At 42.3% G+C, this 27,880-nt stretch overlaps 1 protein-coding gene across 4 annotated transcripts; it reads right to left on the reverse strand.

Moving 5' to 3' along the window:
- Positions 1-365: 365 nt before the first annotated feature.
- OTULINL (OTU deubiquitinase with linear linkage specificity like) lies at positions 366-27,425 on the reverse strand. 4 transcript variants are annotated; one of them, XM_039714837.1, is made up of 8 exons: positions 25,991-27,425; positions 9,436-9,595; positions 9,298-9,329; positions 9,102-9,193; positions 6,816-6,965; positions 5,820-5,948; positions 3,631-3,903; positions 366-2,532 (listed from the first exon to the last, which is right to left on the reverse strand). In XM_039714837.1, exons 1-8 carry the CDS (start codon positions 26,082-26,084, stop codon positions 2,353-2,355), a joined length of 1,110 nt encoding a protein of 369 aa, XP_039570771.1. In that variant the 5' UTR covers positions 26,085-27,425; the 3' UTR covers positions 366-2,352. The 4 variants fall into 4 exon arrangements, with proteins under 4 accessions (XP_039570771.1, XP_039570772.1, XP_039570775.1 ...); XM_039714838.1 differs by lacking the exon at positions 25,991-27,425 and adding an exon at positions 21,796-21,885; XM_039714841.1 differs by lacking the exon at positions 25,991-27,425 and adding an exon at positions 21,386-21,545.
- Between the last annotated feature and the right edge of the window lie 455 nt (positions 27,426-27,880).

Consider the following 27,880-nt stretch of genomic DNA (forward strand, 5'->3'; position numbering starts at 1 on the left):
GTTATCTCTAAGAGTTGTGATTATCCTCACGTGAAGCTCCTCTATTCTCACCTCCCATTTCTGTTCCTGGCATGATTTGGCTGGCACCTCTGACACCTGATAAGCCAGCAGATCTGTTTCTGTATGTCCTTTCCAGATTCTTGGGACAACATTAATCTCACCTAACTTCAAATACCTAGGGCAGAGAGATTTATACTGATCACTGCCAGCTCCCACTACAGTCAGTGAAGAGAACCAGTCCCTTCTAGAGACCCACCCCTCTGGCTGTCCCTGTGCCACTGCCTTGCACTGACAAGGCAGAGAGCCCTGGCACAGGTGACCTGGTTCAGATGCAAACATCTAAACTGGTGAGGTAAATTCCACTGTCTGTTTTAGATTTTTCCCTGCTATTAATATGCTCAAGATCACAAAAATTTACATTTTCACAATTTATCACTTTCAGCTGGAACGCTTTTATATTCCTAAACACAAATAATACACAAATCATTAAAAAGCCCACTACAAAATACATACTTATTTATGGTATGTCTGTTTGTACCAAAACAAGAATAAAATATAGACAAGTTTATTGATAACTGTAAATGTTACTGTTGATGCAAAATACACTTAGGTATTATAACTTTTCCTCATGCAGAGCAGAACCAAATCTAAAATAAGAAAATTATTTCATTCCATGAAAAAACTTTCTTTTAATAAATAAATGTACTTGCTATGCAGCTTTTGATGAGATGATATTATTACAGCTATCAAGCCTTCTTAAAATCTACAAATCATTCACCAAAACTGAACTCGAACTTTCAGGAAACCAAACAGCTACAATACAGAACTCAGGTGTTTGTATTTATAAATATATATATATTTATATATATATACACACAAATAAAAGGAGCATAAGGGATAAAATAGCTTTTCTTTACACAAAGGAACTGAGCACGCTCCACTGACTCCAAGCATTACCATGAAGATACCTCATGCAACTGCTTTAGCTCCTGCAGGCCCTGCTCCCATTTTTGCTACTGGCTTGCATTTTATCCTGCAGGTTTAATAAAACATACCTTGTCCCCATACCTCTGGGATAAGGAAAGAAGCGGCTTTGTTCCTTAATAAATCACATCCTCTTCAATACAACAATTAGCCTGTGGCATTGTAAGCTTTCCACAAATATTTTGCAAGACTTAATACTTCAAGTTAAAGTCCCTTATTTTGAAGTAATCAAAACACATATTGATTCTTTTAGAAAATAGAACTGAGCAAAATGTTCCATGTAAGAAGATAAATCTCATTTACTTGTCCTGGACAGACTCCTTCAAACACATGGATCTAAATTAAAGATAGCAATCTTAGGCAATAAGATTAATACATAATCAGAGGATAAAACATATATGCAACACTGCTGAATTCACATAATGCATAAAAAATATTTTTTGAAAATGCAGTATTTTGGCCTGTATTCCATGCACAGCTTTCTCAGATGAACTGCAAAGGAAATCTTGGCAGGTAATGTTGAAATTAGCCCTTAAAGGATTTACAAGTTGACAAAAACCATATGCAGCCACTGGCTGTGACTCTGTTGGGTGTTATCTATTAACGCTGCCCTTTTTACCTTGGAGAAAGCGATGTGCTTTACCCACACAGGAGATCTTCCATTCATCTGGCACAGTATTCTTTTGTGCTGATTTTCTCCCCCTGTGCCACAGCTCTTCACCTTCAGGGAGCACCACTGGGTGCAGACAGCTCCATTTCCCATGTCTGAAGTTAAGTGCAACCTGCTGCTGCTTGCCCTGCCCATCCCTGGAGAGAGGTACTCCAGCAACAAGGGAAGCCAAGTGGATTTCAAGCAGCCATGCAGAGGCCCCAGTTTATATCCTCTCATCCCAAGTCAATGCAAGTTAAATAGCATGGAACATAAACTGTGGGACCCTGGGATTTCCTTCCTCTGTGAGTCATCCTTCCCAGCTAGAGACAGACAGGAGTAGGGAAAGGCAGTCATTGCTTTAGGCACTTGAGTTTAACCCATCCACGGATGTCAGAGTAAACCCTTAGGCTAGCAACAGAAAACTCAGCATAACCTTTGCCTTTGCTGTCAGGCAGTCCAATTTTTTTTGTCTGACAACTCTCAAACTTCACATTTTTTTGACCCAGAGAGTATAGCAATATATTTTATGGTTTTTATGGCTGACGGTGAACTGAGCTGCAACAGGAAAGCAAAATGTTTACACAACAAACCCATAAACCATTTTGTAATCATTAATGAGCATTCTTAAGATTTTACTGCTGCTGATTAGAAACCTAATTCACTGGAACTGGTCATTCACTACACTATACAAAGGAAAGAAAAAAGTCACTGGTCCTTCACGTTCTGAAAAGGGGGATGTGATAGTAGTGGTCATCCTCAGTCAGGAGAGAAATCTCATTCCATTCCCTTCGGTATTCATCCGGATAATTTACTTGAAATTCCTCAGTATTAAACCTATGCAGTCTGTAAACTCGTATCTTTACTTCAAGTAAGTATCCAAGAAGAAGCAGGTCAACCTAAAAATGAAAGAAATCTGTAAGACATTTATTTCTAGGCTTCGAAAACTAAACTGAAGATAATCCAAGCTAAGGCAAGTCATTTAGCTTCAAAACAGTAGATAAGGAATAAAAGGGGCCCTTTTGCTAGTGGAGTAAGAACATTAAAAGTTTGAGGGCATTCCCAACATCTCTTCCACTTCTCTTTTGCATGTAGAAACATTCATCCTCTGCCTGACACCATACATAACCTGCTCCCAAGCCAGCTCACACAGCTGACTGGGGAACAAGAAAGGAATAGCTGTTACCAAGAATGAAACACACTGAAAAAATGGGAAGCCTGCCACCTTGTGATCACTTGCTACCTATGGAAAACATTACAGTGAAAGGAAAATTTTTCTTGGTACTTGAGGTATATGAAACTGGAGAAGTGGCATCTTCACTGATACGCCTTGCATTGATACGGATTGCTTAATCAAAAAAAAAAAAGGTTTGGGAAAAGTTCATATCCTTGGGCATAGCCAGACAGAGCAGAACTTGTCCAGTTATAATCAAACTGCTCCTAAATCTGACTGCATCACTTAACAATTGACTTGATAACTGAAATTGATTATAAAAAATAATTTTAGCCATGGGAATGTGAAACCATTTGCAGAGTGGCAGTGTGGAGTTTATATGTCAGCACTGAATTTCTCACTAATTATAAAACAGGAAACAAAAACCTTAACATATAAAGGTGATTAGTAGAGTTCTTATTACCTACTGTTAATAGACATTAGATCTCATGAGAACCAAAAGGTGGAAAGAAAAGAGAGTGATGCTACAGGATTTGGCATAGTGGAACAGATAGGAAAAGCAAACAACTGGTCAAAACAGCATAATCTAAAATTATTTTACATATCAAAGTTATTATTGTTCTAAACTATGTCTTATTTATAACCTGTAGCATTTATTTTTGGTCCACTCTTACTGCAGTTTATTTTTTTCCTGGAAGATAAATGGCTATCCTCAGTCCATTTCCCCACATCTCAAAGAAAAAAAAATGGATGATGTATAATATAATCACCTAATCACTAGAAAAACAGAGTAAGTTTTGTGATTTTTCATCTATATCCTTACCTGGTCTAAGCAAATAGAGTCACCTATGGAGTTCAGATGATTCATCATGAAACTCAGAGGGTCAGATGAAGAGTCACGAGCAAAGAGAAGGCTAAAAAGGTTGTGTACGGGTTTGTTCCTGCTCTTTATCTGCTCATAGGCTTCAACAACTTCATAGAGCATGATGAATTTTATGGCCTCATATAGTTTGTATTCCTTGCTTTCATCAGAAAACAGTGTATTACACATGCTTCCTCTTTCTTCATGATCTCTTGTAGCACTCATTTCAGCCCACTGGAAAGCACACAGAAGAACAACATTATTAAAATTATTAACAATTCCATTTAACACAAAAGATTGCAAAACAGGAACAGAAGCCTGGTCTAAATGTAAAGCAGCTATTAATCGACAGAGCCCAGGCACAACAGCATCTGCAGGCAGCAGCCCCCAGTCTGATCAAGGCCAATGGTTTGAGGCACAACAAGGCCAAGTGCCGGGCCCTACCTGGGTGACAACAGCCTTAGCAGTGCTACAGGCTGGGAAGTGGCTCAGTGGAAAAGAGTGGAAAACTGGGGGGGCTGGTCAACAGCAGCTGAACATGAGCCAGAGTGTGCCCAGGTGGCCCAGAAGGCCAAGGACATTCTGGCCTGTACCAGCAATAGTGTGGCCAGCAGGAGCAGGGCAGTGATTGTCCCCTGTACTTGCCACTGGTGAGGGCACACCTCAAGTCCTGTGTTCATTTTTTGTCCCTCTCTATGAGAAGGACATTGAGTTGCTGTAAGAGTGTCCAGAGAAGGGCAGCAGAGCTGGTGAAGGGTCTGGAGCACAAGTCTGATGAGGAGCAGCTGAGGGAGCTGGGGGTGTTTAGCCTGGAGAAAACGAGGCTGAAGGGGAAATCTTATCACACTCTACAACTATCTAAAAGGATAGTGTCGCCAGGTGGGGGCTTGCTCTGTTCTCCCAACTATAATGTCATGCCTGAAGTTTTGCCAGGGGAGATTTTGATTGGATACTAGGAGAAAATTCTTCATCAAAAGTGTTGTCAAGCATTGGAACAGGCAGTTCAGGGAAGTGGTTGAGTCACTGTCCCTGGAGATATTTACAAGTGCAAATGTAGCACTTGTGGGCATGGTTTAGTGCTGGGTTAATGGCTGGACTTGATGATCTTAATGGTCTTTCCAAACTAAATGATTCTATGATTCTGTGATGATGGAGCTGGGAAAGGCAGCAAAGAACCATTAGTAAAAACAGCCAAAAATCCATCTCACTGGCCAAAGACCATATTTATTTAAAAAAAAAAAAAAAAAAAAAAATGCAAAGAGCAACCAGAACAAAATGATAACTGCACACAACAACTACCAGGTCCATCTCTAGAAGATGCAGCTGTCACTTTGACACAGCAAGGGTGCAGGCAAGGGACCAAATAACCTATTTTAATCTCATCTTTTTCTTTCTAATGCTTTGTTTCTAGAGCTTAAATTAGTCTGTTTGGGGTTTTGGCTTTTTTTTTTTTTTTAATTAACAACTACTATCACTGCAGATGCACAGAAACCCCAGAGGAGCTCAAGAAAGGTGCAAGGTCTTGACTGGCCAACACTTTATCTCTCTTTCAGAAGGCTTTGGGGCTACTAAATCACCCCACGTTTTAAATATGAATTATATTAAATAAGAATATTATAATATAATTATTATATTAAATAAGAATTATAATCCTGGGTTGGGGATGATGGCAATCTGGCAATGCTGAGCAGAGGGGCCGGTGAGGCTGGCAGGTCTTTGCAATCAAGTGCAAGCTTACAGAGAGAAATTATAGCTAATTAAAACATTTAATGGGGATAGAAGCAAAGAAAATACAATTGTTTTAGAAGAAAATGCACTGTTTGTTTGCTCCTTTCCATCTGGAGAGGCAATCTAGAAGCACTTTTAATCAAAATGATGAGATACTTCAGGAGCCACTTAATGGCAAGCAGTAGCTGTGGGGACGGTGGCCTCCCCAACTTGCAGGGAACTCCTGAGTATTTGGCCTAGTGGATCACCAAACCCTGGATTCCCTTGCAGAAGAGGTGATGGCCTTCCCAGCAACTCAGCAGTCTGAACCTGGAAGGGAGGCTGGCTGCCCCAAAAATATGCAACCAGGAGAAGTTCCTTAACTCTGTCTGAAGCCATTTCTCAAGGCTTTTATTCCTCCCAACCATTTCCTAGATACTCACATTTGTCTTTAAGGCCTCCATACATTTGCGCAGCTTCCCAAAGGCATTGGGACCCGTGTATCTTTCTGGCCCAAAGCTATATTGCTGAATCCAGTTACAACCTTGAGAATACAAAAGCTTTTCAGGGAGCTGGGAGAAAAACAAAAGGCAAGCTAATCATAACCATAACAAGAAGCAGAGTATAAGGTTATATAAACTTGTCTACAATTTATGATGTGGTTCTATCAGCTGTTTGCACAACAAAGTAAGTGGACCTCACAACTCAAATGCTATGAAGGAGGATCCACTTAATTGCCAAGTCCTTAAGAAACTTTTAAAACAAGGCCAGCCAAAAAAAGATGAAAATATGCTCTCAGCCAAATTTATAACCCACCCTCTGGAAAAGCTGGATACTTCCAAATTCAGTGAGGTATTTAGGAATACAGACACCTTTCAGTCTGCACACCCATCTCTACACGCAAAAGCTACAGACCCCACTTCCCTGCCACAATCTCCTGCCAAAGCTCTTGGAGCTCAGGGCAGGATTCCTGCTGCTCCAGCAACACAGCAGCTCCCAACTGAGCCACTGAACTTTGCATGGATGTGGATGGGGAGGATGCAAATAACCTGTTGTGTTAAGGGAGTGACATCTAGCAGGATGGCAATAACATTCACCCATCCACTTTTACTTTTTTTTTACATCATTTAGACTCATGTTTACATTGGTATATTTAGAGTAGGAACAGTTTTTCAATTAAATGTAGTTTAACATTCATCCATCCACTTTTACTTTTTTTTTTACATCATTTAGATTTTTTTAGATGTTTACATTGGTATATTTAGAGTAGGAACAGTTTTTCAATTAAATGTAGTTCAATGGGTTTGAAAAACTTCTCTTTGAATTCTGATAATGATTCTCCACTTCGACAGCCAGCATACCACTTTTCATACTGAACAAAGCTTTCTTCTGCTGTGCATGGATAGCTAAAATGTGTTTATTTAGGAAATGAATTTTACCTTCAATATATCTCTTTCCTTCATCCACGAAGCAAAAGGAATGCCTTGGCTGAATATCTGAAAAAGCACTGCTCTTACTACACTGTAGTTGTCCCTCCTGACTTGTCTCAGGTATTTGATATGACAGCTCCTAAACAATTCTTCATATGCCTAGAAAGAGACCAAGAAAAATTAGCAATAAAAAATATTAAACCTTGGGAAAAAACCCCATGTTGTTTGAAGTCCCATTCCAAACTACTCATAAGAGGGAGCTAGGGGAACAAGAGAGTATATTTTTAAGATTCATATACACAGAAATGTTAAACAGCGTGTTTTTGTAAATGCCTTGGACTGGCACTGTCCATTAAGAGTGATTCTGCATTCCTTCCAAACCCAGAAACTCGTTCAAGTCTCTGCACTGTTGGTACTGTAAACATTCACATGGTCAGCCAAATTAGTGCAGGCCAGCACAGATTTCTGTGCCATAACAGCATTAACCTCAACCATTTTACAATTTGTGCTGACATGTGAGATGCAGCAGCAAAAGGGCAGGAACGAGTATCTGGAGAAAACTCATTCTGGCAAAAAACATCTCCTTACATTGACCTGAATCCATCGTGCAACACTGACCTGAGGCAGAGCAGATCTGGCAGCTCTGAAGCGGATGGCCCTTGGTGCAGCTACACACTCTGCATTACCACTGGCTGCCATCTGAGCCCTTGTTGAGGCAATTCTGAGCAATAAACTGGCAGAGAATTAGGGAGAGGACTCTGCAATCCCACAGGCTGCTCCATCACTTCCAGTTTCCTTCCTGAAGGGGGCAGCAGGATGGTCTCAATTCCTCATCCTCTGTTTATCTTGGTTACTCCCTCATCCCATCCCATCACCACTTCTCAGCTGCACTCTGTCCCCTTACCCTTACTGTATCAGCTGAGATAGTAAGCCTATTAAACTCCTTCTGCTGAGGGAGTTTCCTGCTGCTTCAGCAAGCTTGAGGACCTCCGAGAAGCCTCTTTCTAGATTATGTGCTTTTTCAGCTCACCATCTAGGTGTAGCACATCCAAAAGAGGACAGGAGCCAGCACAAAAGAGGGAGAGCGACTGCTTAGCTAGGACAAGGAGAGAAAGGGAGAGACAAGACAAACATAGGATTGTTCCTTCTGGGGACAGCATACTGGATCTCACAAGACCTCATCCTAAAATGTGCTTTACTACGGCAATTTCTACCTGATATAACCAGATATCCACTGCCTGCTCCATATAAAGGAGTCTCCTTTTAAGGTCTGGTCATCCAGAAAGCTCATAGATTTTCTGAAGGGTTTTTCGCCCAGTATGTACTTGCAAATTTATTAGAAGTTTTGCTCTCTTTTGTTACTTGCTCCTCCAAATAGCTTTTGGCCTTGTGTCTTGTTCTGTGAACTCTTGGCACTGCTGTGTTCCTGCATTTAACGTGGCAAAACTGGATCTTTTCTCTGTTCATCACTTGAACGCAATTCCAGCTTTATGAAAACTATCTTCTTTTTTTTTTCTACAGCCCCTTTATGCTACTATTTATCCTTACCAGCTTCTTTTCACCCTTTAAGTCCTTCTTGGTATGCATTTGCACTGCCTGTCTTGCCAGCAGTGCCCTGTGCAGGGAAGGACACTGGCACAGAAGCACCTGGGCTGGGTGCAGAGCTCGAGCAGAGGGAGTGTGCCAAAGGCATAGGATGGCCACCATCCAGCACCCCAGCTCCCTGCCTGCTGGGCAGCACCCAAGCTGGCACAGGTTAGATGCCAGCTCCTGCCCTGCCTGCCACCAGCTGCAGGGATGATGCTGGAGAGGGGAAGGCTGCCAAGCATGGACCTTCAGAGCTTGGAAGAGAAATGGATGTGGTGCTTCCTTCCTCCCCGGAGTAAGAGTTTTTACCTTAAATCAAAGGCTGGCCAAGTGACAGTGCCTAAGACCACATTATTTGGGCTTTAGCACTGGGGATGATTTGCAGTGCCTAAGAGAATACATTTATATAAAGCCTTATTTGGGCTTTAGCACTGGGGATGATTTTTGCTGTTAAGGTTGCTGGTGCAACCTTAACAGGAAGAGGGGATTTAGAATATACACAAGACTAAAACATGATCAACATTTTGACCTGCATTGCTGTACTCTTTATTTAGACCCATGTTCATACTGTCCCTTTTGCTTTTCATTTGACTAGCCAGTGCAGCAGGCTTTGATAGCTGCTGCAGCTGTTTGTGCTGCGAGTGCTACTCCTTTCCCAGGTGCTGGTTCTCCCCTCTCCTCATGCAGAGATTACAATTTAACTCTTACCTCCCTCATCTGTTTGGCCTGCTTTGTTTCTCCTTTCCATTCTCTTGCACTATAACCAAGTAGATCAACTTCTGGCAGCACACTGAGATTCCCTAAATTGAGATTGATTCACAGATTAGTTACGTTCTGCTGTCCTGCATCTAAAGGGAAGTTGTGAGGGTCATTAATGAATGTGGAGTGACAACAAAAAGCTTACTTATGAGTTGCCTCTGAAGGTAATTGCTCCACCTGAAACACAAATGATAGAACAGGTGTCAGCGAGGAGGTGTTGAAGGTCAGTATTTACTGAATAAGCAACCATGTGGAAGATTGAAGTCTGCATAATAAAACCTACCGTTTCAGCAGCTGTGCTAAAAAGCCGTACAGCCTTCTACAATACCAAAAAAGAGCGGTGAGGAAGGACATGCTTAACATTAGCTGCACTTTCACTTTTTGCCACATGAGACACAGGGATTCCTTGCTGGCTGTTTTCCAGGACCACACCTCATGCCTTCCTAAAATAGGGATCAAAAGAGAGAGAGGAAAAATCTTATCACTGTTTTGAAGTGCTTGTTTCTGTTTGTTTTCTTGCAGAAAGAAAGATCATCCAAACATGATATCACTTCAAATAAAACACAAAACATGACATGCAAAAGATTAATATATTTTACTTAATACTGAGGTTTTTCAAGTTTCTAGGGTGCACATAGTTCACATTTTCACACTTTCCTGCACATAGTGAAGGCTACATATATATATACAATGGAGTCACAGGAAGACTGGTATTAAACACACTGCTTAATAACAAAAAAACACACTTTTTTTTTTTAACTTCTGAATGTGCTGATCTAGAGACCTGTACTGCTGACTGCTGTACTGTCATAAACACACTGCTTAATAACAAAAAACATCCAAATTTTTTTTTTCTTTTTTTTTACTTCTGAATGTGCTGATCTAGAGACCTGTACTGCTGTACTGTCATTATTTTGTTTCTAAGTCACGGTTTTAAAGACCAGAGGTTTGCAGAACTTACTTGTAGTCAACAAATGGGCCATATAAGGCAATATTAGCTGACTAAGCATCGTATGACTGCCTTGGTTTTAAAGACCAGAGGTTTGTAGAACTTGTAGTCAAGAAATGGGCCATATAAGGCAATATTAGCTGACTAAGCATCGTATGACTGCCTGGGGAATTAAAGGAATGTTCCTGCCTCAATTTGGGTAAGTTTAGGGTCAACTTAAAACTCCAGAGAAAGATCCTCCTTTCTCTGGAGGAGAAAGATCTGAAAATCAGGGATTTGGTAGAATGCTTAGGAGAGCATCACAGAGGGGGTACATACTTTACAGACATAAACAAGGACAAGATTCTGTCGCTCCCCTGGCATTGCAGACAAGGTTAGGGAAGGTTATGGTTGTCTATTGTTGGTAAGAATACTTACAAGTGAGAGAGGGCCTGGAGACTGAACAGCTGACCAGGAGATCATCACAGACATAAACAAGGACAAGATTCTGTCGCTCCCCTGGCATGACAGACAAGGTTATGGTTGTCTATTGTTGGTAAGAATACTTACAAGTGAGAGAGGGCCTGGAGACTGAACAGCTGACAAAGGCAGTATCTGCTCCCTAAGTGAGAAATTTGTCCTCTGGAAGAAATTTGAATATAGGAAATACCCAGAGCTCATGATAAACAGCTGCACTGTTATTAACTTATTTATTGATTTAGTATGAAACCTTAAAAGAACTCAACTTTTTATAGAGGCATCCACAGAGAAGGTTGAAAAGATCCTTCTCCAGAGAGTCTGCAGAGGGGATTACTCATTCCACATAGTTTTATGTCAGCTGAACTTCTGGCCCTCCTGTCTTTAACAGGACATTTAAGAGGGGCTTAAGTTTTCCAAGTAAGTTAAGCCCATGCACTGTGGACAACAATCCAGTCAAAGAGTTACATATCAATTCTAACCTTAGCAACACGACAAACAGTGATGCGCTCATTTTTATGAGCAGTGCTGCATATATACAGAGCACTGCTGTTACTTGGCCTTTCCCAATATTCTATTGTTTGAAGAAGTTTTATTACAAGATTTTGTATGCAAGTCATCTGGTGGTGAGACTGAGACCTTGACTCTCCTGTGAACTAAAGGCAGGTTAAGAGCTGTAAATGAAAAGACGTTCATAAATTTTAAGTAATCAGAGGTGGGGTTGGGATGCCAGTTCTGAAGCTCCAGAAAACACCAGTTTATTACTGATGCCAAGTAACACACAACGAAACATCAGCTGTAAGATCTGGGAATGGAAAACTTCACAGAAAAACCAGACACTCCTACTTACAGCTCACACGCACATATAAACACACTCCCACTTCCTCCTGAGGGACACTGGTAGGCACATTCTCAGTAAGCACACAAACTTCTACCTAGAGAAATGACAATCCCCGCAGAATCAAGCAACAGCAACTTTTTCTCTCTCTTCTTTAAGATAAAGGCATCAGCATTGGAAAAAACTCAGTGGACTTTGAATCTTCTATCCACTAGAATGGAACCTGATGGCTCACAGATGTTCAGCCCATGGATCAGCAGGTATTCTGGATTTACACTGCTGTTTGCAAACCAATGATGATTGACATCAACACCAGTTTAAATATACAATATCAAAGGAAAGTTGCAGCTGACTTTAATTTCATTATGTAAAAGGACTGTATGGTCCACTCCCACATTTGATTTTGAACAAACTGGCTCTAAAAAAGAAATCAAGAGCTGATCCATCTGTTAAAATGACAAACTTTGCATTATGGAGAACCAAGAAATACACGTGAATGCAAAATTTCTTCCCTTTTTACAGGCAGAAAGATGACAGCTCCACATCAGTTTTTAAACTGAATCAAGCAATCTTTTGAAAAAGTTTTTGATGGTAATAATCCTGAAAAAACCTCAGGGTACTGGAGCGCAACAATATCTCTTTCAATGCCTGTGGTGAACAGGTGCTTGAGCAACTGCTCTTCAAGGAGTGCTGGGAAACACAGGATTACTGGTTTCCATCAGAAACACAACTCAGTGTCAGAGAACACGAAATACCCCTATTGAATAAAAATGGGTGAGCATTATTTGGTTATTTCCCTAGTAGAAAGCCTAATGGATAATGGGAAAACCTGCAAACAAGTGATTTTGAGTATTTTTGCTACACTTGTATTGCAGCATACCTTGGACTTCATGAACTTTCCCTCCTATCATGCGAAAGCTGCTGTTTGAACAGCACTCTGTGATTCAGTTAATACTTTCAGTGCTTATGTCACACTTAGAAATTAGTTACATTTTTTATTCAAGTAAATGACATTTAGAAGTAGCAGTTGGATCACAAAGTGCTGCTGGTAAAAAAAACATCATGAGCATAAATTAAAGAAGCCAGCAGCTTAAAATAGATCTTGCCACCTCCCTCCCTGCACCTTTCAGAAGTCTTCAGAAACCAACGAGCAATTAAATTAATAACACATTAGTGGGGGGAGTAAAATAAACCCACAGATTTTTAAACCAAATCCATTCCCTGGGATATGGGCACAATTCATCCTGTTCCTCAGGAGGGAGTGACAGGAGCAGTTGGTGCTGTGACCAGCTGCAGGGCTCCCATCTTCCTGAGGACTGACTGCGAGCATCAGCATGACAGGGAAGCCTGACTCCTGCCATGCATAAATTTGGAAGAACAGAGGCTGAACAGTGCTGGAGTTGATCAGGAGCTGATAGCAGTGTTTATCTTACAGAGCAAGTAGCACACCATGTTTTCTCTTCATGCCACATCAGCTTCCTGCTAGTGCCAAGCCTTAAGCTTTTACCCCCTGCAAAGTCAGCAGGAGAGACACACAGAAGGAAAAAAAACAACAAAAAAGGCCAGAAAAAAAGATAAGTAAGAGATGTCTGCAACATCTGTTTCATTCTCAAGTAACTCAGGAAGAATCTCTAAAGGGTTTGCTTCACGTCTGACTCCCTTACAACTTTTTGGAGGCTGCCACCTTAAATATGCATAATTGATGAAATGCAAAATGTCAGAGATCAGCTTGGGAACTAGCAGGCATCACTGTTTGCATTACTGAATATCCCAGCATGTCTGATGGTGCAATCACCCTTTACTGTTTTTCTCCATATCATTAACAAGGCCATCACAAAGATAACAGAGCCCGTTCCCAAATTAAAACCTGACAGAATGATTTCCTTTTGGGACATTCCTCTTCACCATCTTTTTGGTACTGAAAGCAGGACATAGCACTTGTCACCATAAAGTGGCCAGGTTTCATACTCCCATCACACAAAATTATGTTCCTAGTTACCAAAAAGCAGGTATACCCTCATTCAAAGAAGGAGGCAGAATATGAGACTCCCCTGTGCCAGCCCTTACGCTGCCCCACCTGAACCATTCCTTCTCCCTCCTCTGCTGGATGCAGAGCTAGGAAGGGAGACCATGTCTCAGCTGAGGCATGCAAAGCTTGGCACGGAGGTCCAAGTCTGCCTGTGTTCAAGGTGTGCACGCAGTTCTCTTCATGTTGTTGCACCTCGCTATTTCTCAGATCATACACCATCAGCACCAAGGGATGTTACAGAAAAGGCTAAGTCCCTCTTTTAAGGGATAACAAACAAACTTACCCTCACAGAGCAGGCTCAGGCATGGTGCACATGTGTACACGGACCTCAACTGAATGAACCAAGAGGGCAACACAGAAAAAATACAAATTATACAAATTCCATACTTACAAACTATTACAGTTTAGAAGAGAGAAATATCCCTTTTTAAGTGATGCCAAGAGATCACAAATTCTTTGATTTCCCAGTTTATTATCAGCACCACACCAAAAAAAAATACTGAAAATAGATCAAACACATACCAAGATATATGAGAAGCACTGCTTAATTCAATAATTATTTCATTACAAACCCCTTCCTTTACAGAGTAAAGCAATGTCAACTTGCTAAGCAACATTCATGTGTTCTAACAAACAGGAAAGATGAGGATCTCTCCTTGGTATAATAAGAAAAAGAAAATAATTTACAGACAAAGATGGTAATCGTCATTGACTTATCTAAAGTTCAACCATGTCTGCTGATCAGATACTTTCTAATCAAACAAATCAAAAAACAAATGAAAATGCCAGCCCCAAACCACAAGTAGAGTCACACAATTATCTAGAAAACAGAATAGTTTTGGTAACATTGAGGCCCATCAGTTGAAGAAAGGTTTTATTTACACAGCTCTTCTACACAGGGCTTTCCCAAGTGCCCTCTTAGCTCCCTCAGTCTTTTTTTTTTCAGAAAAATACAGAGAATATAGAGCTGGCAGCCTTCTTCACACTCCCTGATCATCAGCAGGAACTGCTGGTGTTAATGTATCTATCCAGTTGTGACACAACTTTTTCCTACTGTGCAACAAAAACCATAATGTGTTCTTACCTAGTGGGTGATTATCTAAAATATACCCTACTAGAATTACCTTTACAAAACCAATTTCAGCTATATAATCAAGATATTAATGCATGCCTTAGCCTGCACATACCATTTTCTCTCTACAAATGCCTACGAGAACAAAAGGAAAGCTCAGTTCTTCATTTCCTGTACAATTCAGCTTCCTTTTTAAGGCACAGGGTGCTTCATCCAAGATGAATAATGCTTAGCCCCGCTTCCATTTAAGTAAGAAAAAGCATGACAGAAGCCTTCTGAGAATTTACAGTCCAGAATACTGGACAAGAAATACATGAAAAGCATTTCATGCCATTAATAAAACATGAATCTCTCTAAAACTTATTCCTATTTTTAAAAAATAAAAAAATAAAATAACATCCTTTTAAAGAAGGAGCCTATGAAAAATATCTGCTACTGTTTTTTTCTTAATGTGGAAAAAAATCTGTTCCCATTCAGAATTGCTATTTAATGCCTGTTTCAAACAGTTCAAACAGAACTTGCGTAAATGCACTAAATCTATTATTTGAAAGAAGCCCACTCTAAGAATTCTTATTCTGCCTGCTGCAGAGTTGCATGTTGAGTCACCCCTAATGCCAATCATGGTTATTTCACAATTCTCAAAATGCCTTTTTTTTTTTTTTTTTTTTGCCATGCTGAATTCAAACTGACAGAATAAAGGAAACTTTCCTCCTGAACATCTTAAGTACAAATACCTTGGGTTTTCTTTATGTTGATATGTCTAGACAACTGAAACCTGGTTAGGGGGATAAAAGAAGTCTTTCTTAGCAATTACAGTAATTTTCCTCCTCCTGATTTTTAAATCTTGTCTGCTGGACAGCACAAGACTTGCACCTACCCTCCAAGGATGCACAGTCATTAGGTGGCTGGGGATACCACAGGCAGCATTCCTCCTGGTCTCTCCAGGCAGAGGTCCAGTGGCAGCCGCCCCACTCCTGGGGTTCCCCAGTGCAGGAAGTGCCCCCGGCTCTGCCTGGATGCTTTGTAACCACACAACGCAGGACTGCCAAGGAATTTTAAGCTATCTGTTGATAAAGTTATTCCAACTGATATCCAGGGAAACAGCAGGATCAGGTAACCCATGACAAACAAAAAAATCAACTCTTCTGAGCTTGTTTACAGTCCAAGGAGAGAGCCAGCCCTGCCTCACAGAACTACATCCATGGTGCTCATCATTCCCATCTCTGTACAGGGTCTGACTGCTGCACCCCACACAGATTTTGTGTCTGTCTTCAGAGCACGGCCCTCTCCTGAGTGTACCTGATTCTGCATGCACACAGTGCAGAGCTGAGTATTTTCCATGTGGATTAGTAATTACATATAATTTATTATTAATAATCACAAATTATTCATATCTCCTGGTGGTGCACCAGATCACAAGACCTGTGCTTCCCCAGCAGGCATGTGCAGAGGTTATTCCAGCAGTGTCTTACTTGTGCCTTGCCCTCTTTTCAAGCTCAATTAAAAGCACAAAGCAATGCCAAAGAAAGCAAAATATCTGTCATCACTCTGAATGCAAAGGGCAGAAATTGGTCTTGCATCTCTTCCCCTCTGCCTCTCAGTGTCCAGTCTGACGAAAGCCAAAACTTCAGCTTTATTCTGCAGAGCTCAGGGTACTTGTATGGAAGTAGCTGGAGTGTTTAAACCCTGCTCTCTCTTCATCATTCCAAGTGCAGCACTTTCAAACTGGCATATTTTATGTAGCTCAAGCACAGAGGAGTCCTCTGCCTTTTTGTGAGAGTGCATTACCAGACACTTCTGGCCTAAAATATTACACAAAGAAAAGCATACTGAAAGGTAAAATTGACTGCATCAAGATAGTAACTGAAATTTAAGTTATTGCTCAGCGTAATACCAAGGTTATAGCTAACAGAAACATTTCACAAAAATGTGATTCAAGAACTCGGAATATTCTGTGCACGAGCTTTCTACTTGTAAAAGCACATTATTAGTAGCATTAGTATTATCATGCATAATAGCATAATAATATCACTGTCATTATTGTCATTGCTAATGCACAGCTGGTATTTTTACAGACATTTGGATGTGAGAGAAGTTTCAAGCAAAGCACTCCAGACATCAGTTGCAGGGATCAATAGACCACAGCTCCCTGACACCTCTGCATTTGCTCAAACTGCCTAAAAACCAGACAGTTACGTGGCAAGGACTAAATAAAATACAAATCATTCACTCCTGTAAAGTACAGTTAAGTGTGACCTTGCATACTGAGCTCTTGTTGAGGGGCTGTCACTCGGCAGAGGCACAACTTACTTTCACTTGCAAAGAAAATGAAATACTGGATAGTTTCTGACACGGAACCCAGCAGTATAATTTTTGAAGTTCTTAATTTATATGAAACCCAGGCTGTCACTCGGCAGAGGCATAACTTACTTTCACTTGCAAAGTAAGAAAATGAAATACTGGATAGTTTCTGACATGGAACCCAGCAGTATAATTTTTGAAGTTCTTAATTTATATGAAACCCCCTATTTTTAAGGCCTTGACCTCTGGCAAGAATGTCACAGCTGAAATCCACGTGCAGGAAATGACCCAAAATGAAGCCACAATTGAAGGACAATAAGCATATCTCCAAGCTGCTCACAGACAAGCCCCTGGCATGGTGCTGTGTTCAGAGCAAAACTGGGGAAACCAGGTAAGGCTTTTCTTTGTGGTACAGACAGACCTGAATCAAGTATTTAAGTTTGCAAAAGACTGATTTTGCACAAACTTGGGAATTAAAACCTCACTGACCATTCAAGGGAGGCGATTCTGCCCTCCACTGTGGTGAGACCCCAGCTGCAGTACTGCATCCAGCTCTGGGACCCCCGGCATTAGAAGGATGTGGACCGAATGGTGCAAGGTCCATGGAGGAGGCCGTGAAGATGATCAGGGGGATGAAGCACCTCTCTTAGGAGAGCAGGCTAAAAGAGCTGAGGTTGTTCAGCCTGGAAAGCTCCTAGAAGACCTTATAGCACCTTCCAGTATCTAAAGGGGCCTACAGAAAAGATGAGATGGACTTTTTACAAAGGATTTTATAGTGACATAACAAGGGATGATGGCTTTAGATTGAAAGAGAGCAGCTTGCTTAGCTTAGATGTTCGGTGGATTCTTCACTGTGAGGCTGATGAGGCACTGGAACATGCTGCCCAAAGAAGTTCTGGATGGCCCATCCCTGAAAGTGTTCAAGGCCAGGCTGGATGGAGTTCTCAGCAACCTGGTCTAGTGAGAAATGTCCCTGTGCAACGCAGGGGGTTGGAACCAGAGGGACTGTAAGGTCCATTCTAACCCAAACCATTCTGTGGTTTCCTGGTGGCAGCTGACCTTCGGGCAGTGCCAGGCACCTTGCCTTGGTGATGCTTTTCTGCACAGATAGAAAGGGGCAGACCTGATGATGGTCAAAGTCTCAGGGACACCACGCTGTATCAAGGCACTAGTTTGATGCTAAGGTACACATTTCTCACTTTCATAGCATCATTTCCCCAACATGACTACCCTGCCCTGGAAACATAAATGCTGAACACTTCAAATATGTGGAAAACCTCAGCAACATATGTATGGACAAGGCACCTGAGATGGGATTCTGCTGAAGCAGAACTGGTGAAAGGACCAGAGACTGCACATATACAGCCACATCTTGCCACACCTTTAACCCTCCACCATCAGAGATTGTGGCTCAAGTAAAACAACTCACGTCTTCTGCTCAGTCTGCAGCATTCTCCTCAGAAAAATGTTTGTTGAAAGGAAAGTGTGGGCAGTACAAGTTGCCTGGCTTGACACATCCCTCTGCACAGGTACACAGTGACATCTGTCCTCACTGGTGACGTGGGGCAGGAGCTGGAGACACACACTTCCTGTCTCTGCCAGGAGCTTCCAGCATGTCCCCATAGGCTACAGAGAAATCCTAAGCACTTGGGTCTGGATCTTGAGGATACCAAAAATGCACAGTGTGCAGAGCAGTGAAGAAATAGGAAGAAGCTACAAGCACAGCATAGGCTGAAAAGAAACCAAAAGAATACTGACTTCAAAATTTATCAGAAAATTAATATAGAAAGCGGTAGAAGTTTTGAAGTATTTTACAGTGTTTGCCTCCACTGGAGCCTTCTTAAGAAGAGGACAATAGTCTCTTTATTTCCATTATGTCCTCATTTATGCTGGGACACAACTGTTATGGGATTTTTTGTTATGCTTTTATGTTATCAGGCAACAGATAGCCCAATCATGAGTTACATCGTTCATGGGGGAAAAAATCAAACTTTTCATCAAACCAAATTTTGTAATATACAAACCACACTCTAACAACTCAGAATTGGTACAAGCTCCCCAGGAACAAACACCCCTCTAAAAACTGCCAGTGACTGCTTTTACATTGCTGCAGCTGAAGAAGTGGAACTCATGTTTTCTTTCATGAAACTCTGACTTTTTCACTAATAAGTAGCTGTTTCTCTGTCTTTCTAAAAGGTACAGCATTGCTGTCAACAGCAGTGCAACCATGCACTGAGCAACTGGCATCTGCTATGCTGGGAATCCCAGCAGTGGAGCACTCGGGCAGAGTTCCCTGCTGCTGCTACACGCTGGCACCAGGCCAGCTGCATCGGCCCAGGGGTGAGGAAAGGGCCTCCCCAAATTCCATCACAGCAGAAAACAGATCCTGGGGTGATTCAGGGCCAGATGTCCGACAGCAACTCAGATTAGTGTTTCGCTTTAAGAGTGCTATAACACTTTTAGAAGTCAGACTGCCATGAAATGCCATTAGAATACGACTTAGGCAGCCCAAAGGTAATAAAAAAAATAATTTCACAGCCTAAAACAAGAGGAGATTAAGAAGCTCCTTAAGGTAAACCTTGTGCGATTCTAATCACACCCAAATTTAGTTATGTGAGTGTAATGAAAGCAGTGTAATTATATTACCTTTTGACTCCTGAGCACTGGTTATTCCCTGTGTTTTTAAAACAAGTAAATTATAACCACAATCATCTCCCCTAGGACAGTTTGGCACTGTGACTCCCACAGTTCAGCTGTGTGGGGTCAGGAGGTTCAGCAGAAGTATTTCTGAAATTTCAAACTCATTTGCCTGTGTAGTCATGCAAGATCAAACACTTTCAAACCTTAAGCTCAAGAAAAACTGCATACATTTTTGAAAAACCCTTTCATGTTTGTTGTCTGATTGGCAGGTAAGATATGAAGATTCAACTGGAAACTGTATCTAAGAAACAAGGTGGACAAAAAGTTGTGATGCTGAATGGGAAATGAACACCACCTAGGCAGGCAGTGGTGGTTTTTTTCACTTTAACATGGTCCAATTAGTTAAAGTAAAAAAACTCTTATACCCAAAAACAGAGAATAAACAAACCTCAGAACTACAAAAATTAATTTTTTTTAAAATTCCAAATGCAGATACTTATCCATAAAAGCACTTAGATTTAAATGCTGACCAGCATTTTCATGCTGTTTCTCCCCTCCAAAGTCAATTCTAACATCCTTCACCTGGTAGTGTTTTACAGCAATAGAAAAATGGCATCTTTTCCTCCTAGCATTAGGAGACTCCCTCAGTTTCTAATCAAATTTATTTGTCCACTAGCAAAGAAATTAAAGAAGCACACTTCAGTGACTACAAAGAAGCTTTCTTAGCCTGTCATTACTTCCTGTTTCACATATTTTGCCTTTGTTTCACCACTTGCTGAAACTGGAGCGGGCCAGAGGACGGAAGTGGGAATAACGGTACTTGCACATATTAGCAATGGAGCAGGTAGCACCGTGCTAGCTTCAACTCACCCACCAAATATCACAGAAATCTGCTTCTTTCTCCACTGCAAAAATGAAAGTATAAGCTGCATGCAATTTGTACAGCTCCTCCAAAGAGAAAACAAGCTGGTTTAGTAAGAAAGGCAGGGCAAAATGAGAGTGGGATGTGTAACCATCAAAGCAGAAATGTACCACAGAATGTACAGCAGAAAAGCAAGTTGGTAGGGCACAGTATCCTCAGTCTAAATGACCTCTTCTCAGTGACATAACAGATCACAGGATCATTTAGGCTGAAAAAGGCCTTTAAAATCAAGCCAGTTAACCCAGCACTGCCAAGCCCACCACTAACCCACGTCCCCAAGTGCCACATCTACACGTCTAATAAATATCTCCAGGGATGGTGACTCAACCACTTCCCTGGGCAGCCTGTTCTGATGCCTGAACGCCATTTCAGCAAAGAAATTTTTCCTGATATCTAATCTACATCTCTCCTGGTATGACTTAGGAGAATAGACTGATCCCTACGTGGCTACAACATCCTTTAGGTAACTGTAGAGAGCAAAAATGTCACCCCTGACTGTGCTTTTCTCCAAGCTAAACAACTCCTGTTCCCTCAGCTGTTCCTCGTGGGACTTGTGCTCCAGAGCCTTCACAACCTCTGCCGCCCTTCTCTGGACACGCTCCAGCACCTCAGTGTCTTTACTGTAGAGAGGGACCTAGAACTGGACACAGGATTTCAGGTGTGCCCTCAGCAGTGCTGGGTGCAGATGGACAATCACTGCCCTGCTCCTGCTGGCCACACTAGTGCTGATACAGGCCAGGATACCTTGGACTTCACTCTGGATCACGTTCAGCCGTTCATGACACCGAGGACCACCTGCAGCTGGCCCTGTTCTGGTTCCTCCTGAATCACACCTGCATTTGTGAGCCCCGTTTTCCTAAGCCTTCACCTTTCTGACAGGAATACAAGCCAGTCTGCAACACGTAAATTCATATCCACACAGTAAGGGAAAAACAAACAAACAAAAAAAACAACAACCCAGTCTGCAACACGTAAATTCATATCCACGCAGTAAGTGAAAAACACACACAAAAAAAAAAAAATTACCGTCCCCAAACCAAAGAGCCCAAGCCCGCCGAATGCCCGAGCTGAACGCGGCGCTCGCCGCTGTTTTCCAGCCACGATCCCCACGCAGGTCGGCGCTAATTCCGCCCTCAGGACACAGCAGCTCCCAGGGCAGCTCAGCCCCGTGGCGCTCCCGGCATTTCCCCTCACGCCCGCCGCCGCCCCTCCCCAGGCGGTGCCCGCAGCCCCCGGCCCGGGCACAGCCGGGCGCTCCCGCCGGGATGGCCCTTGGAGCGGCTTTCCGGCTACCTCCACTTCTGCAAAACGGCCCCCAAGAGTCAAGTGGAAAAGAAAATGGGGGGGAAAAAAATAAAGAAACAGCAAATAAAGCCAAACCCTCGCCGCGACTTCGGGGACCCTGCGAGACCGCCCCCAACCCCGCCGCGCCTCACCCGCTCCGCCGCTCTCCTCACCCGCGCCTGCCGGGATCCAGCCCGGCTACAAAGGCACCGCCCGGGGCGGGGATCCCGCGGGGCCGCCCCACTCCCGATCCCACCCGGCCGTGCCCGGGAAGCGGGAGGGAGGGATGGTCCTGTCACTGTGTCTCGGCCTGTCTCCCAGCGGAGTTCTCCATTTCCACCCTTGCCGCTCCTCCGCCAGTGAGATACAGGTTGTGCTTGGGTGTCACACCATGCTCCTTTACATTTTATAGCAGCATGGAATCATGCCATGCTGATCATCTAGTTCCAGCCCTCTGCCATGGGCAGGGATGCTTCCCACTAGACCAGGTTGCTGAAAGCCCCATCCAGCCTGGCACTGAACTCTTCCAGGGATGATGGGGGTGCCTGAAACACTTCCACGGATTCCAGCTCCCTGAATGGAGACCAACACCATGAAATACAGCCATTACATGTAATCACGACTTAATAACTTTGAAGTTATTGGTTGTTTTTTGGTTTTTTTCCCTGTCATTAAATATTGATTTCCTCACCAATTCACTCTTTAACAAGACGGTGTGCATTCATCCAAAAAGAAATTCCCCTTTGCCAAGTACCTTCCTTTATAATAGACTTTTATGTGTCATTTCTCCTAGAGATATGTAGAGAATTTGCATAGACTGGTATACTTTCTTTTCTGGTTACACATTAAAGAATAGTATTTTTCCATCTTGTTAAGGACTTTGAAGGAAAAACAGAAAGGAATTGCGATGGTCCTAACAAAGACTTAAATCTTTTACAGAGTTACAAGCAGTTTGCTCCCATACAGAGCCAAGACAAACTTACACAGTCTTCTGTTACTGGATTTTGTTTGGGTGTGTTTGGATTTTTTCCCCTAAAAATACCACAAGATATTAAAGTGGTTGAAGATCAAGGCTTCTCGTGAAACACTGAAGAGATTTGTATCGCCTGGCATGAATATCAGATTGTTTCTCTTTCCATCTCAGTTAATCTGGGCAAGGAATAAAACAGGCAAAACCTGCTAAATATTGGTGTGCCAAGCATTTCCTTAGTTGCATTTGCAGAAAGTCATAGACACATTTATCCAAGTAAAAGAAAATCTAGGCTTATAATCCAGCTAAAAATAGCAAAAGTAAACAGTTGACTTAGAGGCCTAAAGCTGTCAGTTCTGTAAGTAGCACTGTATGCTGCTCCATCAAAAAATCAATTTGGAAAAAAATTTCCTAAGTGCCACCTCTGTGCCTCTCCACAGCATTGATTACCTGGTGCTTTCTGTCTGGACTCACAGATTGTGTTTAATGTAGCTGTGTCTCAGGAGCTGCAGCTGAGAGAGATGCTGCCAGGGTGTAGCTCACATGGCATCCACCTGCAAAGGCTTGAAGGTGGCTGGGAGTTATTTATTTTATTTCCACATCTTGTCTGCAGTTATCACATTCCAGTGTTGGTGGCAGAAGATGGTTTAGCATTGCAGCTAAATCCAGAAAGACGCAGTTTCCATCTTTCTACCTTTTCTTAACCTGTGCTAAGATCTTAGGATTTAATTGGTGATTTATTTGTGCAGGCAGGCTTGAAAGTGAATGTTTGTCTGGCTGCTGACTCATCAGAGGAGAGAGATTAAATATGTAGTACAATGGCTACAGGTATCAGTGAGTCCTTCCCACTTCACAGCTCTCTGCTCTCTCCTCCGTGTATTTGCAATCTGGAGTGTGGCCTTGAGCCTCTCTGTGTGGGAATAAGCCCTGGGATAATCAATCAATCAATCAATCAATCAATCAATCATCAATCAGAGATCTCTTACCTGAAACCTCTTGAGAGACTTTTTAAAATTAACACTGTCCACAGTGCCTTTTCTTTCTCCTTAAGCTCTTTCTGGACCTCTTCTCTGAGTTAAGAAGAGCTCTCTAGGACCTTTTTCAATTTGCAGGCTTTGGCAAGAAAACATTGTCTCTCCTTGTGAGTGAGATGGGACAGCCTCTACCTGCCTCCCTCCTTGGTGTTGGATGCATAACCACTGTAAGACTGAGCCAGGTAACACACAACCCTCCTGCACTGTTGGGCTGGTCTGTGTGTGCTGTTCCTGTTAGCTGAATGTGGGCTAGGATAATCCTGGAGAGAGCAAGCAAGACCCAGATCTGAGCTGGGATCAACAGCAGAAATGGAAATAGCAGCTAAATGGAAGGCAGTTTCTTTCACAGACTCTGCAGAATTAGAAACATGCTGCTTCAAAGGTTCAGGAAGCTTCAGAAAATGTCAACTTCTCCAAAATATTTCAGAGAATCATTGAATGTTAAGGGCTGGAAGGCACCTTGGAAATCATCTAGTCCCACTCCCCCTGGCAGGGATGGGGCATCCACAGCCTTCCTGGGCAACCTGTTCCAGTGTCTCACCACCATCACAGTAAAGACTTTTTTCCTAATGTCTAACCTAAATTTCCCCTCTTTAAATTTGAACTCCTTCTCCTACCACTGTAGCTCCTGACGAAGAGTCCCTCTCCAGCTTCCCTGCAAGTTCCCTTCAGACACTGGAAGGTTGCTATGAGGTCTGCACATAATCTCCTCTTTTCCAGGGTGAACAACCCAAACTTTCTCAGTCTGTCTTCCTGGAGGTGCTCCAGGGCTCTTATCAACTTCATGGTCCTTCTCTGGACCTGCTCCCACAGAAGAGGGAGACAGAGAAGGCCTTACAGAGTCCATGCATTCAGTGGGTTTCAGCAGAAATAATGCATTCTCTGCTTTGCCTCTGAGTAGGCAGCAGCTCTGCAGGGACAAGGGGAGTTCCAGGGAGCTCAGACTGGAAGCAGCCTAAATTGGATTCTCTTCCTCCAGACTTCTGATACTCAAACAAGGCTATGTATGGATATAAATGGAAGACAGTTTCTTTCACAGAATTCTGTATCTGTAGAATTGGAAACATTCTGATACAAAGGTTCAGGAAGCTTCAGAAAATGTCAACTTCTCCAAAATATTTCAGAGAATCATTGAATGTTAAGGGCTGGAAGGCACCTTGGAAATCATCTAGTCCCACTCCCCCTGGCAGGGATGGGGCATCCACAGCCTTCCTGGGCAACCTGTTCCAGTGTCTCACCACCATCACAGTAAAGACTTTTTTCCTAATGTCTAACCTAAATTTCCCCTCTTTAAATTTGAACTCCTTGTCCTACCACTGTAGCTCCTGACGAAGAGTCCCTCTCCAGCTTCCCTGCAAGTTCCCTTCAGACACTGGAAGGTTGCAATGAGGTCTGCACATCTCCTCTTTTCCAGGGTGAACAACCCCAACTTTCTCAGTCTGTCTTCCTGGAGGTGCTCCAGGACTCTTATCAACTTCATGGTCATTCTCTGGACCTGCTCCCACAGAAGAGGGAGACAGAGAAGGCCTTACAGAGTCCATGCATTCAGTGGGTTTCAGCAGAAATAATGCATTCTCTGCTTTGCCTCTGAGTAGGCAGCAGCTCTGCAGGGACAAGGGGAGTTCCAGGGAGCTCAGACTGGAAGCAGCCTAAATTGGATTCTCTTCCTCCAGACTTCCTGGTCATGGCATTTTGCATATGCTTCTGATACTCAAACAAGGCTATGTATGGATGGAAAAGTTCTACTGCTTAGGTATATTTATGGCATTTTCTTTCTTTAGGAGAGTATTATGAACTTTCCCACAACATGAACCTCTAGGTTTTTCTGCAGGTCATGGCATTTCCAAGCTGCAGCCGTGACTGTGACTACCTCCCTCTGCTTGTACCCATGTGAGAGTGCACAGCAATTACAACAAAAGCTTATACTGAAAGCCATTGCTAAGCAAGTGTGAAGGCATTTTAACCGGGTCTGCTTAAACACACAAATCAGTAGCCAAAGCAACTGCTGTGCTCATCTGCAGGTGAGCAGCAGGATTACAATCATGGCATAAAGAATGTAAGCAATTCCAAACGAGTGCTGAGACAAAAGCAATGTTATCCAACCCAGTAGAAGTAGGAAGCCTAGGTGCAGAACTGGTGACAGCTTCCTCCTTCAGTTTTTCAAGCCCATTTTTAACAGTCAAGAACCATTTCCTTGTTTATCCTAACTTATGAAGGTCAGGTAGTCCGACACATAGGTAAAAGTAGTACCTGTGCAGCTGCAATCAGCAGCACAGGCTTTTCTCTAGCTGATCATGAGCTTGTTGACATGCCAAAATTTATAGTGCAGCAGTATGAACTTACCAACACTTCTCTCTGAGCTAATTCTGTTTCGCTTTTCGTGTTCAGTGAAGTGGTCTCTGTTCTTGCTGATCCTTCTGTCATGTTGCCTCTGCATCTCCTCTCCAGAGTATTACACCCAGATGGATTTCTCTGTCCTGGCTTCTTTTCTTCTGGGGTTAGAAAAGGAGTCTCTACAGATTCAGCTTGTCTTCACAGATCAACAAGCTGTGAAAGGATCTGGCTTCCTGTTTCATTTCCGCTGAAGTCTTCAGAGTCACACAGGCTGTCTGTGCTTCTCCATATCCAAGCCACAAGAAAAAAAAAATTGACATAACTCAGCTATTTATAAAGGTCACATTGCTATCTCCCCCTGCATCTCCCAAGTTGTTGGAGGGATGGAGATTTCAGGGTGCTTTTCAGACTGTGACGTAGCTGACCCATACATGGTCTCTGTCTCAGTGGTAGTCCACAGAGAGTCACAGCTTCTTCTTTTCAGCTCCAATGTCACGTTTCATCGCTAAGCTCTTAACATTACTTAGCATGCAATCAATGTGCCTCCTGTAGAAACAGTGGGACCGTGAAGAGGAAACAGGTGGTCCACACAAACATCCCTTCCTATGGTTATGGACCATGCTGTGTAAAAGCAAAGTTTACACAGATATGGTTAAATCACTTCATAGGTATGGGGTTTTTAACTGGAGTATGCAAAGGGTCCTTCAAAACAGTCTTTCCTTTTCCCTCCTAACTCATTATTTTAACTTAAATGAGAAAAATGGTTTCTTACAGTCTAAGACTATTAATTCCTTCTTAATTATGCTCTTGGAAGATACATCACAATACCACAGCTTACAAGTTCACTAAGTCCAGTCTCCCAGTCTGAAAATACCCACAAGTTCTTGTTTCAGAGGGGGAAACAGCTACTTGCCATTGCCTCCCAGAGATTCCTACTCTGTTAGTTTCTTCACATTTCACATGCATTAAAAAAACCAGTACAATTACTGACTCACATTTTCCCTTTCACTAGGATGTCAGCTTCCCTTTCTACCCCTTTTATTGCAGTATTTTTGTCAATTTAGTTCTAAAATGCTATTTTTCCATAATCACCTAGCATCAGGAGTGTTTATTAAAAAAAAAAAAGAAAGGTGGTGTTGGGGATATAACTGTTACATATATTACATTATTATTTTTGTTTATTGGCACCTCAGGAGCTGAAGGTGCAATCTGCTCTCCCTGCTCCAATCCAAGCCTTGGGCCCCGTGACTTCAGGCCTGCTACCACTTCTTATTTCACTGTGGAGGAAGGAGGAGAGGAACAACAAAGAATTTTTTTCCTAAAGTGTTCACTTGCTATCTTTGAATGCTCTCGTGCTGTTCATGGTCCATGCCAGTGAGCATCCAAAGGCAGCAAGTGAACTCTTAAAAACAGTGTTTAAATGTGTGTTTACACACACACACACACACACACACATACACACACACACACACACACAAACAGAGAGACACACACGTTTATGTGTATATAGGCGTAATTTTTTTTGTCTGTGTTCCAATCCCATTGGCAGAACAAGATAGTTCTGAGAGCAGAAAAACTGTAGACTGGCTACAGGACCAATGCATCTCCAAGGGAAGATCTTGAAAGAAAATTAGTAGAACAGAAGAAAGAAACACTGCACAAGCTTTCCTTGCTCAGCACTGGGTATTTGGTTCATTGGGTTTTTTTTTTGTGGTTTTATTTTTGTTTGGGCTTTTTTGTTGTTGTTGTTTTGGGGTTTTTTTTTTTGGTTTTGGGTTTTTTCGTTTTGGGGTTTTTTTTTTTTAAATAAAGCAAAAAAAACGGAAGCTGTTTAGTTTAAATTTTACAGTGAAAATTAACTTTCTTTTCTGCATTGAATTCCCTTTAGTCACCTTAAAT

This window comes from Passer montanus, unplaced genomic scaffold (assembly GCF_014805655.1).
Source record: "Passer montanus isolate IOZ18808 unplaced genomic scaffold, ASM1480565v1 scaffold31, whole genome shotgun sequence".
NCBI classification, from domain to species: Eukaryota; Metazoa; Chordata; class Aves; order Passeriformes; family Passeridae; genus Passer; species Passer montanus.